At 37.6% G+C, this 17,285-nt stretch overlaps 1 protein-coding gene across 2 annotated transcripts in view; it reads right to left on the bottom strand.

The window, feature by feature from the left end:
* LOC130080541 (poly [ADP-ribose] polymerase tankyrase-2-like) overlaps positions 1-16,597 on the bottom strand; it is a 33,055-nt gene extending 16,458 nt beyond the window's left edge. For both annotated transcript variants that reach the window (XM_056245948.1, XM_056245949.1), the window contains exons 1-16: positions 16,170-16,597; positions 12,535-12,759; positions 12,277-12,372; positions 11,086-11,122; positions 10,904-10,979; positions 10,576-10,670; positions 9,157-9,223; positions 8,874-9,060; positions 8,668-8,789; positions 8,391-8,482; positions 8,218-8,296; positions 3,471-3,642; positions 2,235-2,314; positions 1,968-2,113; positions 1,053-1,218; positions 690-909 (exon numbers count right to left, since the gene is read on the bottom strand). In XM_056245948.1, the coding sequence (XP_056101923.1) occupies positions 690-909; positions 1,053-1,218; positions 1,968-2,113; positions 2,235-2,314; positions 3,471-3,642; positions 8,218-8,296; positions 8,391-8,482; positions 8,668-8,789; positions 8,874-9,060; positions 9,157-9,223; positions 10,576-10,670; positions 10,904-10,979; positions 11,086-11,122; positions 12,277-12,372; positions 12,535-12,759; positions 16,170-16,350 (2,041 nt within the window). In that variant the 5' untranslated portion in view covers positions 16,351-16,597. The remainder of the gene's footprint in view (positions 1-689; positions 910-1,052; positions 1,219-1,967; positions 2,114-2,234; positions 2,315-3,470; positions 3,643-8,217; positions 8,297-8,390; positions 8,483-8,667; positions 8,790-8,873; positions 9,061-9,156; positions 9,224-10,575; positions 10,671-10,903; positions 10,980-11,085; positions 11,123-12,276; positions 12,373-12,534; positions 12,760-16,169) is intronic.
* Positions 16,598-17,285: the final 688 nt, after the last annotated feature.

Raw genomic sequence — 17,285 nt, 5'->3', positions numbered from 1 at the left:
TGTGAAACCAAACCAAAACTTTCTGAAAGTATTAAATGTATCAAAACGTGAACTTTGGTTCGGACCTTGGTGCGGTTTTTCAGGTGTGAAAACGCCCTTAAGTACATTTTTTAATGACTATTTTCACTTAACTGATAAACTGATTCCAAATGCAAATGTAGCAGGCGTTACAGAGCCAGAATGTTTAAAAAGGTCTCCAGGTTCTGGTTATGCCTTTAAATCAACTGTGCATCTTATATTTCGACCCATTCGATATGTGCTGTATGCATAATTAGTGTTTTAATTTGAGAGAACGCAATTCTCAGTGCGCTCGGTAATCTAGTAAGTCTGTCTTTATACGGACTGTGTTCACTCTATTATTTATACATTTTTAAAAATGTCTTTATTTGAGTATAAATCTGTATTTTAGTATCTGCGGTTTAAACAGATTACTTGTATATTAAATTCACTTTTTTCAAATTGATACATTTTTTTATATTTGAATAAATATTATATAATAGTTTTATTGCAAAAAACAGTGTGAATGTTATTTACAATTTTTTTAATCAATTGTGTGATAACATGTTTGATATATATATATCGTCCGGATATCTCAGCATCTGCCATTAAAAAAAAAACCTTATTGGTCAAACACTATAAGAGAACTCAAGTAAAGTATTGTATAGCATCCTACTATGACCCACACATACCTGCGAGGTGCAGCGGAGTGGAGTGACGTCCCTGCGTGTCTCGACAGTTCACGTTGTCTGGAGTGCAGATCTTTTTAACGCGACTTAAGCAGCCTTTCTTAGCGGCGTCCAGCAGTGCTGCGTCTCCCCTGAGCAGATCCTGAACGTCTGTATCCTCATCCTTCACCAAGTCCAGAGGGGTGTTTCCATCACGATTCTTTTTGGTCGGGTCGGCACCATGCTGTGTCAAGGAATTACTTTGTTATACTGTAGTGAATGCAGCAATGAACACAGTGCTTCCTCCATCACTTTGCTGCCATTGATGATAGAAATGATTTCAATTCAAAGCCTGAGAAATTGATTTCAATCGGTGCTCTTCAATACCTGAAGCAGCAGTTTGCAGATCTCATATTTGCCCTTGGCGGCCGCCTCATGCAGTGGGGTGAACTTCCACAGGTCGGCCACGTTAACCACAGCGCCGTGAATGACGAGGAGCTCAGCGACCTCGTAATGCCCATAGGAACAGGCGTTGTGCAAGGGGACCAGGCCACTATGTAGCACAAAACAGAGACATCATCTTACTATCACAATGGGCCATTTTCACATTTCTCATAAGCGGAAGTCGTCATAGTTGTTGGGTAAACTTCTATAGTGGTGAACAGGAGACATCAAATATAATTTTCGTATTCCCATTCCCTAATAGCGAAAGAAAAGAAAAAACATGATAGCATTTCCACAACTTTCCAAAAGAGGGGAAAAATATGGAGAGATTGATTACAGCAGTCAGAACAGAGAATGATGTGAAATTTGTCGTCACTCCCTCGGCCGTTGTATCAGAAACACTCTCGCAGCTGCGAGGCAATATAAAACAAAGAATAACATTATAAATGTATATACGTTTTTTTAAATGAAATTTGTTGAAAAACTTTACTAGATTAGTAAAAAATTCAATCTACTTGAATAGGTCATCGTGCTTGAATGGTCAAAAAACACTTTATTTATTTTTTTGACATATTTGACATTGTTGCAGTTCCTCTCTTCCCAGTCTGCCAGGAACGCTCTATTTAGTTCCTGTCTCTATGAAGGCCCTCCTTCTGAAAAGTGCAATGTGCTCTGATTGGTTGGCTGGATCAGTATGTTGTGATTGGTCCACCGCTTCCAGCATGTTTGGGAAATGTCACGCCCCTTACACTAACTGCATTAGATCTGGGGTGGAACAAACAGCGTCTCTTGGACATGCGACAACACACTACTAACGCAACTCAACCATACAACCCCCCCTCTCTTTTGTCATCTCACCCCTTGTCTTTAGCGTGCACATCGGCTCCATGCAGCAGCAGATACTCCACCACAGCTACACGGTTGTACCCCGCCGCAAAGTGCAGGGGTGTGGACTGCCTTCCCTCCACGTCTCTACAGTTCACGTTCTGAAGAGTACAGAGCTTCTACATGGAGAGGGAAAAAAAATAACATGGGAATCTGGTATAATCAAATTCATAATGATTGCACAACTTCATGGGGGTAAATTGATCATTTCACACTGTTTGGTGTATTTTTAGTCCTCACCTTCACCACTTCCAGATCTCCTGATTTGGAGGCTTCTAACAGCTGCCTGTCTGTGTCTGAGTTGCCTGTAAATGTTCCCTCTAGGAAAGCAACAACCAAAAAACAACAAGCAAGGTAAAAAAAAAGAATGTTTTTATGTTTATGTGCTTTGTGTTTCTTTTAAAGTGTCCTGATTATGTTATTTTAAAGGTTCCTAATTTTAGTTTGAAGGTCTCCTACAATCGGTTTACATGCAAACACTGACATTCTCTCATAATATACATTGCAGCATCAGCTCTTTTTTCACAGTGCCTGAAACAGTTCAATAAAGGATTTAGTTTCTCTAAATGCCTCCTTTCCGAGAGCCTCTAATGGCCCAGTTGATCGTTATACTGCTTGTGTGTGTCGGAAATGAAACGCCCATTACACTGAATAATATATCTGAATTTCAGCTCCGGAGGCTTCCTCAGCACTTCTGTGCACAGTGATACGAACAGTAAAAATGTCATCCGTTTTACCGTATCAATTTGAGCCCGAGTCCGATAATGAAACATTGGAAGAAGTAGCTGAGAGGATTTGCTTTTGCAGAGCAGAAAACAGCGTCTTCTCCTCTTCCAGACCTCAGCTACAACTACAGCGTTTGAGGGCGGGTCAAAGTAGATGTTGTTCGCAGGCAGCCGAGAAACAAAGAGAAATCCAGCAACATTTGTGGTGAAGAGAACTTTCAATTTTATGGAAAAATATACTGACGTGTTTCGGCTAAAAAGCCTTCCTCGGGGTCTCAAAGGAGGCAGCCAATGATGACGAACATAGGCTGGCATTATGCAAATTTGTTACAAATCTACTTGGTTCGTGCAGGAAGAACGACTGGAATTACTGGCGACTCGTTTCGGTTCTTTCGTTTGGAAAGCAATAATTACATTTGTCATGCACTTTGATCTTTTACATTCACAAACAGCAATATTACACACTACATGAAAGGTAATATCTGAAATAATGCATAATGGGGCACTTTAAAGGATTAGTTCAATCCCCCCCCCCAAAAGAATATTTTATCATTCTCATTCCGATCCTGTATTACTTTATACAATTGTAAACAAAACACAAATTCATGCTGATCCTTTCCATACAAGTGAATAATGAAACAGCATAAACATTCTGCTAAATTTCTTTTTTTTTGTGTTCCACAGAAGAAAGTCATACAGGTTTGGAACGACATGAGGGTGAGTAAATAGTGAATTTGAACTGAAGCGTCACCTTGCAGTATCTCCTGCATGCTTTGACTGGCGATCTGAGAGGGTGAGAAGCCCTGCAGGGAAGTGATGAGCGGGTCACATCTAGCACTCAGGAGCATGTGACAGGTCTGCAGATGACCGCGGTGAGCTGCGAGGTGAAGCGCAGTCTGACCCAGGTTATCTACCGCATTCACCTGAACATCACAACAACACGTTCACGGGGATACACCATAGACTGTTTTAGCATTACTGTTTTTACAAACTGAGGGACATATCAAAATAATGTGATATATTTCTGAGTGAAACAGGATATTCAACAAGACAAAACATGTAGGGGGTGCGATATGCTATGGGAAGTCACTGGATTGTGTACTGATGAAATCTGTATTATAAAAATGGATTTTGATTTCATGTTCAATCACACGTCAAGTAAAATTTATTTGTTTTGCGCTTTTCACAATACACATTGTTTCAATGCAGCTTTACAGATAATCTGAATGTTAATGTTTATATCTTCACGCCTTATAGTCGCATTTAGCAGATTAGAGCTGGGGTAAAATAATTTACACTTTGCAACGTATGGAAGTAAAATAATGTCAAATGTTTTTGAAATAAAAAGCCTGTTGAATTGCACTACTTGAAAAAAATAGGCATTGCATTAACCATGCTTGCATTTTTATGCATTGTATTTTTAGGGCTTGCATTTTTATGGGCTGAAATTCAACATGGTTGAATATTTAAGCTGTGAATATTTCAATTAAAAACATTTCAAACACATTTTCATTATTAAAAATTCAATAATCCATATTCACCATTCATATTTCATTTCCAAAATATTCAAACTGTTTAAAAATACAACCAATAATATTCAACAGGCAATTTTCGGTCCATTTTATTTCGCTTTGCAAATTCGCTTCCACAAATTCAGTGGTTCAAATTCGACATTGACGTCCAGGAACTGCAGGAAAAGCAGAAGATTGCCGAGCATACTCTCCATCTGCTGTTAGTCGACCTCACCAGCAGGGGGTGCAAAAGCGCTTGTTGTTGACGAAGACCAGCAAAATTAGAGCAAGTCATTCATTCATAAAACTCATTTACAGCAATGTAAGTTTATTTGTGTGATTATTATGACGGCTGTTTTTGTTAAAATTCGGTGCCTTCACGGTTACTTTTCCTGTGTAGCCTACATGCATATTTCTCTACCGTGAACGAGATAATAATTTTATTCCTCGATGCGGATATACAGATCCAATGTTACATTTTTGAGGTTGACATATATTTCTCTTGGTTGTTTAGTTGCCTTAACTTTATATTGTGGCGATATGCTGCATGCAGGCTATTAGGGTTTCCCTCAATACTTCAGGATTCCCCTGCTGGACATATACGCTTAACGTAGCTTAATGGACTAGTGATGTAAAAGTCCAAACTCACAGGCAAGCAGAAGGACTCAGAATAACGCGCACAGCTAAGCGTTTCCCAGTGATAGACTGGCATTAAGTTGGCTTGATGTTGGACATTCGCACATTTAGGGACCGTCTCTAAAGTGTATACGACTTTGGTAGGCCCTATACACGTTTCTAACTTCAATAGCATTTGAATAGAACGACTTACAGTCATAAAACCAACTGTAAGTGTTCATGTAGTGTCAGGCATAATGCGCATGCGCACCCTTTGGATTTTTGATATTTATTCAAATAAATTTAAGTTTGCGATTGAAGTTAGAAACGACGTGGTCGTAGAAACGACGTGGTCACCCGGTAAGGTGGGCCACTGCCTACCTGATGACATTGCTAACATTGCTCGACATTAAGCCTTTTCACTTGTCCTTCGGACAAGTAAATCTGTCATTCACTTGTCTGAGTAAAAAAATTGCTCGTCCGGATTTTTTTTTTTTTTTTGGTGTGTGTGTTAATTTATTCTGAAACAATATTCTCATTTATTCTGATTATTCTCATCAGTGTTCAATCAGCTTTGATATTTAAATCGGCCTATTGTAATATCGGCACCTTTAAAGGGCATCCCCGGCCCCAATATTATTAAATGTATGCTTCATCTTTCATTTTAAATTCATAAATTTGGTCAATAAATTCAATTATTTAGAATAATAAGACACTCTAGGGCTGTTACCCTAGGGGCTGATCAAATTAAATAATTTACACTGAAAAATTACAATTGTGTAAAATAATGTTATGAAATTTATTTAAATTTACATATAAGAAACATTGGAAAGAATGATACTACTTTTAAACATAACACTAAACCGCCAGTAGGTGGCGGCAGGCGACCGTCTTAATGAGTGAGTCATTGATTCATTCATTCAAACAAACAAACGATTCGTTCAAATGGCTGATTCATTCAAGAATGAGACAGATGTTTATGAATGGGTCATTGAATCTTTGACTCAATCGATTCGTTCAAAATGCTGAATCATTCAGTAATGAAAACAGGTTGAGTGTTCCTGTGAGATGTGCCGTGGTTCTGCTGTGATTTTTGTTTGGAACTATTTTCGCTGCTGAAACAGAACAAAAACAGCCAATATTGCATCTAAAATGTAAGTGACTTAATTTTAACTGTTTATTGAACTGTTGTAGGAAATGTCACATTTTCAATCGTGATGGTGTTCAGGAAAAATAATTGAGGTTGCTTAACATATGTTAAAAATATAAAAACTCCACATTTAGATTTTTTATAGGCAGCAGTATGTTGTTAACTGGTTAACTGAGTGTGTGTGTGTCCGCTCATTTGTGTAGATTTCTCCTCGAGAGGCTGCGCGAGCGTCAACAGCGCAACCTCACCGTCCGTCAGTAAAAGTCAACAACACTGACAGTAGCCTAATTGCGCAATATGAAAGAGTTCGTCTTAGTTTTAACAACCTATGAAACTAATAATGAACAATATGAAACTTAAACGACATAAGCTTAATTTTAAAATGTCTTAGGAACTACGGGCTATTTAGAGGTGGATAAACGCTATTTAGAGGTGGATAAACGCTATTTCATTGGGAGGTGCGTAAACGGCGTTTACGTGCGTTTAGCCTCCACTACATATATATATAGAGAGAGAGAGAGAGAGAGCGAGAGAATAGAATAGAATAGAAAGTGTTAGTATTAATTGATCAAGTGTTGATTTTATGCCAGTATATCACGCTCAGCATGAAACTTTGCGCGTAAAGTTTATTATCTGAGTCCATCTTCTTGCCTGTAGCCTATATAGTAGCCTACAGCCTACATCCCCAATAAGGTGCAAGATTGGTCTTTCATATCACTGTATGTGTTAAGCGTTTTGTCCCAACGGAAAGGGAATCCTTGAGTATGAGGTATTGAGGGAAACCGATTATAATCCTGTTCATGGTAGAGAAAGCTGATGACATGTAGAATACACAGGGAAAGTAACAATGAAGTTATTGAATGAAACATAAACACAGCTTTTGTGTGTTTATCATCTTTTCCGCATATACTGTCACAGATAATCATTTCCATTTTATGAATGAACGTCTTCGTCAACAACAAGCGCTTTTGCACCCCCTGCTGGTGAGGTCGACTAACAGCAGATGGAGAGTATGCTCGGCAATCTTCTGCTTTTCCTGCAGTTCCTGGACGTCAATGTCGAATTTACTGTCGAATTTGAACCACTGAAATTTGTGGAAGCGAATTTGCAAAGCGAAATAAAATGGACCGAAAATTGCCTGTTGAATATTATTGGTTGTATTTTTAAACAGTTTGAATATTTTGGAAATGAAATATGAATGGTGAATATGGATTATTGAATTTTTAATAATGAAAATGTGTTTGAAATATTTTGAATTGAAATATTCACAGCTTAAATATTCAACCATGCTAAATTTCAGCCCATAAAAATGCAAGCCCTAAAAATACAAAGCATGGTTAATGCAATGCCTATTTTTTCAAGTAGTGCAATTCAACAGGCTTTTTATTTCAAAAACATTTGACATTATTTTACTTCCATAGCAACGGTACAAGCAATCAAGCAGTTGAGATTTGCCTTATATATATATATATATATATATATATATAAATATATAAGGCAAATATCAACTGCCGGATTGCTTGTATATATATATTTTTTTTTTTACTTACACTAGTATACTGTATGCATGCGGATAAAGTTGGATGTTATATAAAGAGCTGTGCCATAGTATAGTTACATTTTTGCAACAAAATAAGTCAAGCGTTCGTGATTTGCTATATATTATATATCAATATCACCCTATGTGAGTATACTGTATGTAGGCCCTATGTAAAAATATATATACAATTTTATAAAGAGAGCTCTGCGATAATACAGTTTACATTTTACGACGATATGAACAATCACGCAGCCGAGATTTGCTGCATAATATATTTTGCTTTACGTGAGCATACTGTATGTATGCAGGTAAAGCAGGATGTACTATATTTAACTTTTGATACATTGCTGGGCGATTATATAGGCTAGTTTACATTTTTTAATGATATAACAATTAAGGAGTTGCTATATAGTATAGAATAGCACTATATAGTACAATGTAAATGTGAGTGTACTGTTTGTAAGGGTGGATATACTTATAGTAGTTGAATAGTTCGTTATTAATGATTAATTTGTTAGTTCATTCGAGTTATAAATTCGTTATGTGTTGAATCACAGATCCATGTATTTTCATCCTGATGGCATAAGTAAAGGCTGACAGAATAACTGTGATGCTAAAATAACATTTGTGGAGCCCATGTTTAATTCTGTATATTTTACTGCAGCTGGAAAATCTCACTTACTTTCGCCTCGTGTTTCACCAACACCTCGATGATGTCATTGTGGGACTTCTCCGCGGCAAGATGCAGAGGTGTGAGGAAGCTGTGTGAAAGACAGAGATCCACAAGCCATTACTGGATATGATACACAATCATTAAGAGACCCTCTGCAAACCCGAACAACACGACTGACTCACTCTTTATTCTTCTCATTGACGTTGGCTCCTTTTCTGAGCAGCAATTCACAGATCTGTTTCCTCTTGGGATAGGGCGACGTGGAGACACAATGCTATCAAAGACAATCACAGAAACCTCTTTTACTCACTTCAAGACATATAAAATCTCTTTTCTTAGATAGTTTGTGTTTAATTGTAGCATTCACAGGTGTGTACATATCAGCTATGTTTTAATAAAATGTTATAATAAAAAAAAAATATATATATAATACATATAATAAGAGAGAGAGAGCCTTACTAGAGCTGTCTCTTGGGTTAGAGGGTGTTTAAAGTTGATGGTCTCAAGGGAGAGGTGTTTTTTAAAGCAGGCCATGTCCGCCTCACGTGCCGCCTGCAGCAAAGCGTGACCTCTGAACTCATCTGCAACAGAGAGAGACACACCCCATCAGTCATTTACGCAGCAAACAAAACGCGAGCTGATCTTAGTAGCAGTCACACGCTTACACGCCAGACGCTCTTTCAGCAGGGTGTTCGGGGCCAGGTCCATCGCGCTCCTGTTGTGGCAGTTGAGGAAGGTGGGGTCGGCTCCGTAGCTGAGCAGGAGAGAACAGACCTCCACTCGGTTTTTTGAGGCTGCCTCATGCAAAGGTGTGAACTGCCAAAGGTCCACAGCGCTGACGCAGGCTCCATGCTGTGGAAAAAAGGAAAAAAATGGAGTGTAGTTACCACTTTAACTAAAATGAAAGAACTCGGAACAAGAAAGCTGACAAAAAAAACGTGTGAATACCTTTACAAGCAACTCAGCTACCTCATAGTGACCGTATGAACAGGCATTATGAAGAGGCACAAGATCACTGTAAACACAAGGCCAAGTGTAAGATAGTATAGATAGGTTTAGTGACTACAACAATGAAAGAAGACTACAGTTTTCATCAGATATCAAATTTGACATATTCCTCAGATTGCAAGAACAAATCAAAAATGTGTTTACAGCTAAGTCTAGGGAACGATATACACACTGTTCCGAAAGTATACCCACAATTATACAAGTTAAGTTAACATGAGACTAGTGTAATAGAATTGAATATTAACCTTGTCTGTACATCCAATTTTTTTAACTAGGAATGCACCAATATTAAAATTCAGGACGATATCGGTGGGTTGATAATTATTTGCATGGTATGGCCAATATCTAAATAAATTCATATATAATAATATTTCAATCATGACAACTCTTGATCATGAAAACTCATACTATGTGAGCATGTAAGATATGCTGCTGCTTAATGAATAGGCATACATCAATCCTGTAGCAGATCTAGGCAGGTGGAGCTGGGGGAGGTGGAGGGTTTCAGAGGAACTCTGGTGACGTGAAACAGAACACTGAACCAGACTATTGAAATTAGAGGCCAACCGTTTGATAGATTTTGATTAATCGGCAAAAATCGGCATACCGATAAGTTTTTCCGGAATGTGTCCATTGCTGGAGTGGCTGAGAAGGGTGCACTGTCATTATATAGTACGAGAGCGGCCTCTAGAGGCGAAATGAAAACTATCACTGACGCCTCGTGGTGTTTGTTTACACAATGTGACAAGCAAGTTTAATGCATTATTTATCCAGCGAAGTTGCATATTTTAAGCTAGTGATGTGAGAAAGCAAACGGCATCGTCATGCAGCCGACAGAAACATATAACATATCAGAAACGCATTCAATTTCAGCTCTTTTTTATCGTCACTGTAATACATATTTTCTTATTTTGATTAGATAATCAAGTGTTCTAAAAAAGAAGGAAATAAAGTGAGAGAGTATACATAAAATACATATGTTACTTATCTATTTTAAATGCTATAGCGTTTGTGTAGATTAATCGGTTATCGGCCAGCGTTGGCCAAACTAGTTATCGTTATTGGTCAAATCCACTATCAGTCGACCTCCAATTTAAATGTTGAGCAAGCAATCTCACTGGCTGCAGAATCAGCAGAGGCCAGTATGGTTCTGTGCATCTCTATAAAGGTGGTAAAGCCAGTAAAAACAGACTGGAATTATCCCTGCGGAGCTTCTAAGTGCATTACTGTAAACAGAAATTTTTTATTTGTTTATTTTTTACAAACTGAAGGGGATCTATTTCTGTGGTAACTGACAGCATAGAGCTTATGTTAGCACAGAAACGGCACTTTAAGTCACAGTCAACACAGACATCGCACCCTTTGTCTTTAGCGTGCACGTCGGCTCCATGCTGCAACAACAGCTGCACTGTCTTCACACGATTATAGCCCGCGGCCAGATGCAGAGGGGTGGACTGCAACCAACAAACAATCCATTCAGAAACACATATGCAAAGCATTGTTTAAATGAAGATGCATGTAGAATCTAGAACTATTACATACTGTATGAAATGTCTGGCTACATTACGTTTTATTTGAGTGGCTCGGTAATGTTGTTAATGTACATTAACAATCCCACTGTCAAACAGATATTGAATTTGAGGCAACACTAGATTAAATATAAATGAATCATAATTTAATAAATCACCTTCCTTCCATCACTAGCATGACAGTTCACATTTAATGGTGTGAGGAGGCTCATCAGTTTTTCTTCATTTCCACTTCTGTACAAAAGCAAAAGAACAATGCGAGTCACGACAGCAATTTAGCTTAGGAATATTCATCTCTCCTCAGGTCTCCTGAACAATACTGAGCTTAAATTGTTATTACCTTGCGCTCTCGAGGAGTTCATCCTTCCTATATTCACCTAGATTTAAGAAAGAATGAAGTATATTAACATAAATGGCAATCTCATTTGAGCACAAATGAAAAGCCAAGCCACCCGGACAACATACCAGCCTTGAGTAAATTGGCAATTATTAAACACAGTCTTAAAAACAAATGAGAATCGTGGGACTAACTCTAAATTATCGTGAATACAAGTTTCCTAGTTAAGAATTGGGCATGAACGCCCTCTCAAGTTGTACTAGGAAGCACTAGGATAATTTTGATACCCAGAGTTGGTTAAAACATGGCAATGGAGAACAATTGCTGATTCCACAACAGCTCCATCGCCTTGTCTTGTCATTAAAGTAGTGCATGTTTACATTATGAATAACCATTTGAAGCATATTGTGTGTTTTATACTGTAAATACTGCGAAATTCCAGAATTGTCAGCAAACTGACTATCTAGATATAGTGCGGTGAAGGTTTATATGGTTGTCAATGAAAGGGATTTTATAATAATACGATTTTCCCAATAAATAGGCAAGAAAACCTGGTTTTCTCATTTCTGTTCTTTCCGACAACAAAGCACTTGAAGCGCGACAAGCTTGTAATCCCAACTTCAGAAGTGGAAAAGTCGTACATTTCCAATAGCACGTGAAGGCAGCATAAGAATCAAGTATTCCAGAAAGACGTAATAAAAACAATAAAAATCTCATGTAGTGCTGCAACTAACAAATATTTTGATCATTTATTTTTTCAATTAATCCTTTAAACAGATGAAAAAAAATCCCAAAATGATTAATTAAAACAATTTAAATATTGATTTTAATAATGAATTCATTTTAATCCATTATTTACCAAAATGTAATTCCACATGCTGCCCAATGATTTCCTCCATACATGTGCATTTTAAAGGCAATGAAAACAAATATCGTGAACTTGTATATGTAGGCTATGCTATATATTATGTGAATATTTTTAAATGAATCGAATTTGAAATTAAATGAATTTTTAACCAATTAGTTAAAAATAATCTGTTTAAAAGATTTTTTTATTTTTATTAATCGGACTACACTGTTTTACTGTACAATGAGGCATGAGTTTGTATCATTTCCCAGCAGCCAGTCTTCCTCTCTCATTACACTGAATCAGACTGTGGACTAGAGCTTCAAGAGGTTCAAGAGCTCACTCACCGGTCAGCACTGCTTTGGTGGAGGCTTCAGCCAAGTCAAGCGCTGTCCTTCCATCAGTGTTTCGGATGGTTGGCTCAGCACCATGTTGTAGTAAAACTATCAATGACAAACATGACACAAACAGCATTATACATTCAACATACAAATGAGATCCACGTTTGATGTACTTTTCTCATCAAAACAAGTTATTATGAATGCATGTAAATTATAGTGTAAACTTTGTTACTACAAGAAGGTCTGAGAGGCACCAGGTTTTACCAATGCAGACGTCGATCTTGCCCTTGATGGCAGCCTCGTGGAGTGGGGTGTAATTCCAGTTGTCTCTGGAGTTGGCATCGGCCCCGTGTTGCAGAAGCAGGTTGACGACCTCAGCGTGACCAAAAGAGCAGGCGTTGTGCAGCGAGATGAGACCACCATCATCGCAGGCGTGCACGTTAGCACCGTTTAGAAGGAGGTAGTCCACCACATCTCTACGGCCAAAACCTGCCACAGAACAGTCCATCACTTTACATCATGAACATATTTCATTTAGTCTTTTATTCACATATTAACATTGATCAGCAAACATAAACAGAAGCTCAACCGAACTTGCTTGACGCACGTGAACAAACCTCATTGGTTCTTGCTGAAGCTCAAACGTGCTGCGTAACAGAGAATGAACCTCATTGGTTCTCGCACGTCAAGCGAACATGCTTGAGCTTCTGTTTACCTCAACTGATGTGTGAGTTGCTGAATGTTTATATGTGAATTGAAGCCTAAATTAAATCTGTTCATCATATAAAGCGATTGAGTCTCTTCAGAAAATTTGGATTAAACCGCTCAATTCATATGGATTAGTTTTATGATATCTTTATGAACTTTTTGAATCGTCAAAGTGGTAGTTGCGTATCTGTCAATAGACGGACAGAAATCTCTCAGATTTCATCAAAAATATCTTCATTTGTGTTTAGAAGATGAATGATAGTCTTACATGTTTGGAACGACATGAGGGTGAGTAATTAATGACAGAATTTTCATTTTTGGGTGAACTATCTCTTAACTACATTAGTTACATGAACAGTGAAACAGTGAAAAATACTTCTAAAGCATTTATTAGTCTTAGTTTATATAATTTCACAACTAATACATTATTAAAATCAACAGTAGGCTATTTGCTGCGTCTTTTGATATTTTTTAATAGACCAGAACTAACATGAACAAATTATGAACTAATGTTACTTAGCAAAGATAAATATACACTCACCTAAAGGATTATTAGGAACACCATACTAATACTGTGTTTGACCCCCTTTCGCCTTCAGAACTGCCTTAATTCTACGTGGCATTGATTCAACAAGGTGCTGAAAGCATTCTTTAGAAATGTTGGCCCATATTGATAGGATAGCATCTTGCAGTTGATGGAGATTTGTGGGATGCACATCCAGGGCACGAAGCTCCCGTTCCACCACATCCCAAAGATGCTCTATTGGGTTGAGATCTGGTGACTATGGGGGCCATTTTAGTACAGTGAACTCATTGTCATGTTCAAGAAACCAATTTGAAATGATTCGAGCTTTGTGACATGGTGCATTATCCTGCTGGAAGTAGCCATCAGAGGATGGGTACATGGTGGCAATAAAGGGATGGACATGGTCAGAAACAATGCTCAGGTAGGCCGTGGCATTTAATCAATGCCCAATTGGCACTAAGGGGCCTAAAGTGTGCCAAGAAAACATCCCCCACCACATCATTACACCACCACCACCAGGCTGCACAGTGGTAACAAGGCATGATGGATCCATGTTCTCATTCTGTTTATACCAAATTCTGACTCTACCATCTGAATGTCTCAACAGAAATCGAGACTCATCAGACCAGGCAACATTTTTCCAGTCTTCAACTGTCCAATTTTGGTGAGCTCTTGCAAATTGTAGCCTCTTTTTCCTATTTGTAGAGGAGATGAGTGGTACCCGGTGGGGTCTTCTGCTGTTGTAGCCCATCCGCCTCAAGGTTGTGCGTGTTGTGGCTTCACAAATGCTTTGCTGCATACCTCGGTTGTAACGAGTGGTTATTTCAGTCAAAGTTGCTCTTCTATCAGCTTGAATCAGTCGGCCCATTCTCCTCTGACCTCTAGCATCAACAAGGCATTTTCGCCCACAGGACTGCCGCATACAAGATGTTTTTCCCTTTTCACACCATTCTTTGTAAACCCTAGAAATGGTTGTGCGTGAAAATCCCAGTAACTGAGCAGATTGTGAAATACTCAGACCGGCCCGTCTGGCACCAACAACCATGCCACGCTCAAAATTGCTTAAATCACCTTTCTTTCCTATTCTGACATTAAGTTTGGAGTTCAGGAGATTGTCTTGACCAGGAACACACCCCTAAATGCATTGAAGCAACTGCCATGTGATTGGTTGATTAGATAATTGCATTAATGAGACATTGAACAGGTGTTCCTAATAATCCTTTAGGTGAGTGTATTTATATATATATATATATATATATATATATATATATATATATATATATATATATATACATACACACACACACACACACACACACACACACACTAAACTAAACTACTAATACAGGTAACTCTTTAATATAAGGACCCACCCATTATTAGTTAAGGTCAACAATGGGTGGTTGACATGACATGGCCTTTTTTGGTCCAATGTGTCAAAGTTAAGTAAATTATAGAAAAATATGTCAAAAACTGTGGTGATATTGTTCAGAAAGTTAAAAATAAAATTGCTGTTTTATATGAACATTCATGGGATTAATCTTCCATTTTTTCACAATTTTCAGCCAAACCAGAAAAAGCTCATATGGCGTGACTGTCCCAAGCACTTGATTTTGAGTAAAAATCATGTTCGTTCAATCATATATTGATAACCCAGATGTCTACTTATAATAATACAGATTTTTGCATACAGATTGTTGTGTGGTGTGATTCATCATATGGCGTGACACCATGTCATTTGGTGTGACATTCAGAATTTTGAAAAAAATTAAGGCTTTTTATTAATCATAAAATCATCAATGTGACAGATGGGGAATAGTGCCAGCAAAGGTTACAAGCATTTTGGTACTTTTATAACAAGGTATTCCCAAATTAATTTCAAAGTATATTGAAAGATTACAAGTAAACGTCTTTCTATGAGTGTTACTTTTGATAAAGTAAAATAATGCAAAATGTAACATATTTGCACATAAGAAATGCAACACTTTTATATAGTAATGATGATAAAGAATCAGTATACATTGACTTACATTATCACATTATACCCCTTTTTAATTTAATACACAATAACATCCATGTCATATGACAATTTTAGTCACTCAGTAAACTAGTGAATAAATGTAAATTTCAGAACAAAATCTACAAGACCACATATTTGGAAATATAAGAGTTGGTAGAATATAACCCAATGAGTTTCATGACTTACATTTGAGTCATTATATATCATATAGTCATTATATGTACATATAATTAAAAATTACAATGACAATAACGATGACAATATGTGATTTCAAAGTGTTCCAGAAATAACATAAGCACATGGTGTTCTTAGAAGCTAACTTAATTATATTACACTAACATCAACAAAAAAATGAATTCAATAATCTCAAAAACCCTATATAAATTATGCTAAGAAGCTTTTGTCTTTTTTAGTTGATTAATTATTAATGAGGATATGCAAATACAATTGTATTGGGGAAATGATACAAATTGTACAGTAATAAAATATATTATTGACGATGATACAAATTAGCATAGAATCATATAACAAAACAGAAAATAAAGTAAGAAATAGAAAACAGAATATTGTTTTCGAAAATAAAACGAATAGAATAGAATAGAATAGAATAGAATAGAATAGAATAGAATAGACAGTGGCACTCACCCGCAGCGAAGTGCAGCGGTGTGGATTTCCTGCCCGCCGTGTCTCTGCTGTTCACATTCTCCGGGCACACGAGCTTCTTCACCCGCTCCAGGTCTCCTCTCCTGCAGGCCTCGAACAACTCCCTGCTCGGCTCGGCAGACCCAGAGCTCTCCGTGAGCCCCGCAAAGCGCCGGAGCGACATGGACAAGCTAGGGGCAGAGAGTGGGAAATGTGGAATACACACTATTCTTCCCAAGGCTTGACATGAAGGCAGGAAAGAGGCTCGGATCTCCACAGTTAAAACCTTTTTGTAACATCCATTAGAAGAGAAGAAATGATTCAGGGTGTCTTTGGTTGTTAATGTACAGAGCTGTGTCTCAAAATCACAGAAATGTTAGGAACGGATAGAATGTCAATTCGAGAACGTGGGTCTTGAAATAGGCGGGGCTTTGTGGCTCAAAACTTGTCTCTTATTGGTCACGTACGAGTCAGAATAATAATAGTGCAACCTATGTATTTATTTATTATGAATGCAACAACTGTTCACCGCTTCTTTTTTTTCAGTGGCCTTCGTTCTTGGAAAATACTCTCCCCATATACTCGAATTTTCCCCCATAAAAAAAAAAAAAAAAAAAAAAAAAAAGATTCGATAATGCATCAGAAACCATGAACCAAACCAACCAGGGGTGCGTTTTCCAAAGGCATATTCTATTGGATCGTTGGCCAACTATGATCGCAATTTCCATTGAACTCTATTGGTAACTTGCGACCATATAGTTGGCTTTGGGAAACGCACCCCAGATGAGCTACCTTGAAGTGAAACAAAATGTATAATCAGACAAAATAGACAAAGATAGAAAACGAGGGAAAGAACTACAATCCCATGATGGATTGCAAACGACACAATCGAAATGCAGTTAGTTAGGCCTATAAAAGTATTGTTTTAAAGTTTGAGAGGTTATACACCTTATTTTTCAGTTAAGAATAGGCGCGGCCATTTGAAATTTTATTGTGTCTGGCTTCCAGTATCATTCTCTTCCAGTAATCTTTATCTGTAGCCAACAAAACACATTGTTAAATGCTGCTTGATATTGCAAACTGGTATTACTTACCATATTATTTTAATGTATTGTCTTA

This window comes from Rhinichthys klamathensis, unplaced genomic scaffold (assembly GCF_029890125.1).
Source record: "Rhinichthys klamathensis goyatoka isolate OS25496 unplaced genomic scaffold, OSU_Roscu_1.1 h1tg000035l_1, whole genome shotgun sequence".
Lineage (NCBI taxonomy): Eukaryota > Metazoa > Chordata > Actinopteri > Cypriniformes > Leuciscidae > Rhinichthys > Rhinichthys klamathensis.
Note: the sequence above shows the minus strand (reverse complement) of the source record. Positions and strands in the feature narration are given on the sequence as shown.